The sequence below is a fragment of the Procambarus clarkii genome, chromosome 35 (genome assembly GCF_040958095.1).
Source record: "Procambarus clarkii isolate CNS0578487 chromosome 35, FALCON_Pclarkii_2.0, whole genome shotgun sequence".
NCBI classification, from domain to species: domain Eukaryota; kingdom Metazoa; phylum Arthropoda; class Malacostraca; order Decapoda; family Cambaridae; genus Procambarus; species Procambarus clarkii.
The window spans coordinates 33,977,296-33,984,148 of NC_091184.1; the positions used below are offsets into that span (position 1 = coordinate 33,977,296).

Genomic DNA, 6,853 nt, shown 5'->3' on the forward strand with positions numbered 1-6,853 from the left:
GGGTGAGGAGTAGGAGAAGGTAGGGACTGTGTCTGGCAAGCCCAAACGTCGGTCAAGGAGGGTTGCCGAGGGCTACGGTGATGGTGGGGGGGGGGGGGGGGGAGGGGGGGGGGGGAGGGGGGGGGGGTTGTAGTGAGAGATAAGGGGAGTGAAAGGGTAGGGTGAGTTTAGGAGGTGGAAGCCATGCCCCTACCTGGGTGGTGGGGGGGGGGAGGGGGGGGGTTGTAGTGAGAGATAAGGGGAGTGAAAGGGTAGGGTGAGTTTAGGAGGTGGAAGCCATGCCCCTACCTGGGTGGCCCCTACACTGCTCTTCCTCACCCATACCACCGTGCTAGGAGGCCCTTACTCCACCTCCTCCTACTACTCCTCAGGCATAAGGACTGTTCCTGAACAAATAGCCTGGATGTGTCACAACGGAAAGGTTGATGATATTCTTGAGAGATATAAGAATTTTGCACCAAGATTGTAATATTTTGTTGAATTATCTGCATGTCTCTTGCTAATTGTCTATACAGTATACCTAAGTCATAAAAGTATTTGTGTGTACGTCTGATAACATACTACTTGTGAAGGAGAAAATGTATATGTTTATCTCTCAGAATGTTTGGTAATATGTTTATTTGTGATGTGTGTCTATGTATATATTAACACGTTGTACTGAACGGGGTGAGAATAGCTTGAGCTACTTCATCCCTTTGTGTGTATTTTACCTCAATAAACTTATTTCAATTTCAATTTCAACTCCTCAGGAGCCCTGAGACAAGGATGAAGCTACAGTACACAAGAGGATGGGTTTTCGAGGTGATACGTGTAATTGGCTTGTATGATACCTGGTTGATACCTGGTTGATGGGGTTCTGGGAGTTCTTCTACTCCCCAAGCCCGGCCCGAGGCCAGGCTCGACTTGTGAGAGTTTGGTCCACCAGGCTGTTGCTTGGAGCGGCCCGCAGGCCCACATATCCACCACAGCCCGGTTGGTCCGGCACTCTTTGGAGGAATAAATCTAGTTTCCTCTTGAAAATGTCCACGGTTGTTCCGGCAATATTTCTTATGCTTGCTGGGAGGACGTTGAACAACTGTGGACCTCTGATGTTTATACAGTGTTCTCTGATTGTGCCTATGGCACCTCTGCTCTTCACTGGTTCTATTCTACATTTTCTTCCATGTCGTTCACTCCAGTACGTTGTTATTTTACTGTGTAGATTTGGTACTTGACCCTCCAGTATCTTCCAGGTGTATATTATTTGATATCTCTCTCGTCTTCTTTCTAGTGAGTACATTTGGAGGGCTTTGAGACGATCCCAATAATTTAGGTGCTTTATTGCGTCTATGCGTGCCGTATATGTTCTCTGTATTCCCTCTATTTCAGCAAGATGGGTATGGGGACCCTCAAACCCCTATTCCCCTTCCTGTTCTCTACTTTCAAAGCCTATTTTTCCTTACCTGTTCTCTACGTCTGCAACAGCACGCTAGCTCAGACATAACGTACCTATTCCAGACGCTCGTTATAACGACGTCAGGTGACGTATTTCTTGAGGGAAGGCTGTTACGGGTTCCACTCCTGCCACGTCTGTGGAGGAGCTTTAAAGTCTAACAACAACAGCTTGTTTGACACCTTAAACTTGACTCACAAGTAATACGTTCGAACCACTCCCGAACACCGCTTCACTCACTTCTCGTGTTCGAATTGCAGCACTAAATACGACACCGACGTATTGCAAATAATCAGTCCTTGTTAACAAGTGACAAATGTTCATTAACCACGCCGTCAAGGCCATCCCGTGTTTATTAATGACTAACTACACACTCACACGAGCCCCAATTAACGACCCAAACATTCCACAATCACGGCTTCGCTCAAGTCGAATGACACGTCTTCAAATGCTTCTCTCAGTAACTACAACATAACCTTGATACCATACCTAATTTAGGGCCCTAGCTATACACCAAATTCTAATATATAAAATAATGTTAATTTATATATGAAAAAACGTATATTTTGAATGCGCAGTACGATATTATTGATGAATGGGTGGTAGTAGTGGGGCCAGATTCACGAAGCAGTTACGCAAGTACTTACGAACGTGTACATCTTTCCTCAATCTTTAACGGCTTTGGTTACATTTATTAAAGAGTTTACAAGCGTGAAAACTTGCCAATCAACTGTTGTTATTGTTATAAACAGCCTCCTGGTGCTTCGGAGCTCATTAACTGTTTAATAATTGTAAACAAACCCGCCAAAGACTGAGAAAAGATGTACAGGTTCGTAAGTGCTTGCGTAACTGCTTCGTGAATCTGGCCCCAGGTGCTGAATGGCCGAGAATGGCCCACGGGTTAAATACAAATAATAATCACCAACGGACTCACCCTAGAACACACTAGCTCACCCTAGAACACACTAGCTCACTCTAGAACACACTAACTCACCCTAGAACACACTAGCTCACCCTAGAACACACTAGCTCACCCTAGAACACACTAGCTCACCCTAGAACACACTAGCTCACCCTAGAACACACTAGCTCACTCTAGAACACACTAACTCACCCTAGAACACACTAGCTCACCCCTAGAACACACTAGCTCACCCCTAGAACACACTAGCTCACCCTAGAACACACTAGCTCACCCAAGAACACACTAGCTCACCCTAGAACACACTAGCTCACCCCTAGAACACACTAGCTCACCCTAGAACACACTAGCTCACCCTAGAACACACTAGCTCACCCTAGAACACACTAGCTCACCCTAGAACACACTAGCTCACCCAAGAACACACTAGCTCACCCAAGAACACACTAGCTCACCCTAGAACACACTAACTCACCCTAGAACACACTAGCTCACCCAAGAACACACTAGCTCACCCTAGAACACACTAGCTCACCCAAGAACACACTAGCTCACCCTAGAACACACTAGCTCACCCCTAGAACACACTAGCTCACCCCTAGAACACACTAGCTCACCCAAGAACACACTAGCTCACCCAAGAACACACTAACTCACCCCTAGAACACACTAGCTCACCCTAGAACACACTAGCTCACCCTAGAACACACTAGCTCACCCTAGAATACACTACCTCACCCTAGAACACACTAGCTCACCCCTAGAACACACTAGCTCACCCTAGAACACACTAGCTCACCCCTAGAACACACTAGCTCACCCAAGAACACACTAGCTTTTCTGTAACTTAATTCCAGAAAAATGTCCGGATATGCCCTTGGGGAAGGTTGGCAGCCTTGACGAGCCGGCCTCAGGATGGGCAGGCTAGCCAACTGTCTCAAACCTGTCGTCAACCCCACCACTAACCCCACACAACCTGTCAACCCTCACCACTAACCCCACACAACCTGTCAACCCTCACCACTAACCCCACAACCTGTCAACCCTCACCACTAACCCCACACAACCTGTCAACCCTCACCACTAACCCCACACAACCTGTCAACCCTCACCACTAACCCCACACAACCTGTCAACCCTCACCACTAACCCCACACAACCTGTCAACCCTCACCACTAACCCCACACAACCTGTCAACCCTCACCACTAACCCCACAACCTGTCAACCCTCACCACTAACCCCACAACCTGTCAACCCCACCACTAACCCCACACAACCTGTCAACCCTCACCACTAACCCCACACAACCTGTCAACCCTCACCACTAACCCCACACAACCTGTCAACCCTCACCACTAACCCCACACAACCTGTCAACCCTCACCACTAACCCCACAACCTGTCAACCCTCACCACTAACCCCACACAACCTGTCAACCCTCACCACTAACCCCACACAACCTGTCAACCCCACCACTAACCCCACACAACCTGTCAACCCTCACCACTAACCCCACAACCTGTCAACCCTCACCACTAACCCCACACAACCTGTCAACCCTCACCACTAACCCCACACAACCTGTCAACCCTCACCACTAACCCCACACAACCTGTCAACCCTCACCACTAACCCCACACAACCTGTCAACCCTCACCACTAACTCCACACAACCTGTCAACCCTCACCACTAACCCCACACAACCTGTCAACCCTCACCACTAACCCCACAACCTGTCAACCCCATCACTAACCCCACACAACCTGTCAACCCTCACCACTAACCCCACACAACCTGTCAACCCTCACCACTAACCCCACAACCTGTCAACCCCACCACTAACCCCACAACCTGTCAACCCCACCACTAACAGGAAGCTAACCAAGTCAATCCTCAAGTCCTTATAGCTAGCCTAAAGTAGGGAGAAGTTCATGAATATGTTGCCTGCAGACGCACGCCCAGTAGGCATAACATTAACGCCATTTCAACGTGGAGTTAACTGAGTCAATGTTGAATTAACGTTAGTCTTGGATAATGTGCCCACTGGGGTAGGGGTACAGAGCTGGTTGGGCACTTTTGGGCCACTGGTGAGATCGTTTCAAGAGTTTGTTTTCGCTAAAATTAAATTTTTTGGGGGGTTAAAATAGCGTTATTTTGAATGGTTTGAATCATTTATTTCTGTCATTCAAATAAATCTGGCTAGATGGTTAGACCCATCTGGCAAGTATTATCCCATGTGAATATGAGTCTCCCATGTGAATATGACAACCTCCCATGTGATTATGACAACCTCCCATGTGACTATGACAATCTCCCATGTGAATATGACAGTCTCCCATGTGAATATGAGTCTCCCATGTGAATATGACAACCTCCCATGTGAATATGACACTCTCCCATGTGAATATGACAACCTCCCATGTGACTATGACAATCTCCCATGTGACTATGACACTCTCCCATGTGAATATGACACTCTCCCATGTGAATATGACACTCTCCCATGTGAATATGACACTCTCCCATGTGAATATGACAATCTCCCATGTGAATATGACACTCTCCCATGTGATTATCTTTTTATGAGTCTCGCAAGATGTCTGTCTGTCTGAGATAATCTCAGAAGGAACTGGACCCCTCCACAATTATCACATAGTCAGAGACAGGGCCCACAGGGCCCAGGGACCCCCCCTCCACCCTAGGGGATAATGACCATTAGGGCACCCTGGGATACAGGGTATAAACCCTTACCAGCGTCCCACGTTTTATGACCTAGGTTTATGTAGAATAGATTAGGCACTTGTGTCTTCGTCCAGAGCCCGAGACTCCGGCCGGTCGCTGTGGAGGACACAGCGGTCGACACATGCTGCTGTGGATTACACAGCGGTCGATACAAGCTGCTGTGGAGCACACAGCGGTCGACACACGCTGCTGCGGAGGACACAGCGGTCGACCCACGCTGCTGTGGAGGACACAGCGGTCGACCCACGCTCCTGTGGAGCACACAGCGCTCGACACACGCTGCTGTGGAGGACACAGCGGTCGACACACGCTGCTGTGGAGCACACAGCGGTCGACACACGCTGCTGTGGAGGACACAGCGGTCGACCCACGCTGCTGTGGAGGACACAGCGGTCGACACACGCTGCTGTGGAGGACACAGCGGTCGACCCACGATGCTGTGGAGGACACAGCGGTCGACCCACGCTGCTGTGGAGCACACAGCGGTCGACCCACGCTGCTGTGGAGGACACAGCGGTCGACACACGCTGCTGTGGAGCACACAGCGGTCGACACACGCTGCTGTGGAGGACACAGCGGTCGACCCACGCTGCTGTGGAGGACACAGCGGTCGACCCACGCTGCTGTGGAGCACACAGCGCTCGACCCACGCTGCTGTGGAGGACACAGCGGTCGACACACGCTGCTGTGGAGGACACAGCGGTCGACCCACGCTGCTGTGGAGGACACAGCGGTCGACACACGCTGCTGTGGAGGACACAGCGGTCGACACACGCTGCTGTGGAGGACACAGCGGTCGACCCACGCTGCTGTGGAGGACACAGCGGTCGACACACGCTGCTGTGGAGGACACAGCGGTCGACACACGCTGCTGTGGAGGACACAGCGGTCGACCCACGCTGCTGTGGAGGACACAGCGGTCGACACACGCTGCTGTGGAGGACACAGCGGTCGACACACGCTGCTGTGGAGGACACAGCGGTCGACCCACGCTGCTGTGGAGGACACAGCGGTCGACCCACGCTGCTGTGGAGGACACAGCGGTCGACACACGCTGCTGTGGAGGACACAGCGGTCGACACACGCTGCTGTGGAGGACACAGCGGTCGACACACGCTGCTGTGGAGGACACAGCGGTCGACACACGCTGCTGTGGAGGACACAGCGGTCGACACACGCTGCTGTGGAGGACACAGCGGTCGACACACGCTGCTGTGGAGGACACAGCGGTCGACACACGCTGCTGTGGAGGACACAGCGGTCGACACACGCTGCTGCGGTAGACACCATTTGGGTCTAAATTCTAATGGGTCTAAGTTCCCCATTAATTCTATTTTTTAAGAGACTCTTACCTCACACCTTAACATAGACCAAAGCCCGATACTGACACAAAATATATTTGAAATAGGCGTGAAAAGATATCTGAAATAGGGGTGGCGTAATGGGCGGTGGTGTGGGCGTGGTGTGGGCGGTGGTGTGGGCGTGGTGTGGGCGTACAGTGTGTGTGTGGGGGGCACAATCAGTAGGTATGCATTTCTTTCGCAAACAACTCATTATATATCAATTAGGACCCCACACCACTCAAAGCCACACCCACACTCCCTAAACAGTGTGTGTGTGTGTGTGTGTGTGTGTGTGTGTGTGTGTGTGTGTGTGTGTGTGTGTGTGTGTGTGTGTGTGTGTGCGTGTGTGTGTGTGTGTGTGTGTGTTTACTAGTTGTGTTTACTAGTTGTGTTTACTAGTTGTGTTTTTG

The 6,853-nt window shown here is 50.6% G+C and overlaps 1 protein-coding gene across 1 annotated transcript; it reads right to left on the reverse strand.

Moving 5' to 3' along the window:
• Nucleotides 1–5,136: 5,136 nt before the first annotated feature.
• Nucleotides 5,137–6,390, reverse strand: LOC138371179 (keratin-associated protein 16-1-like). The gene has a single exon (XM_069336015.1). It carries the CDS (start codon nucleotides 6,388–6,390, stop codon nucleotides 5,137–5,139), a length of 1,254 nt encoding a protein of 417 aa, XP_069192116.1.
• Between the last annotated feature and the right edge of the window lie 463 nt (nucleotides 6,391–6,853).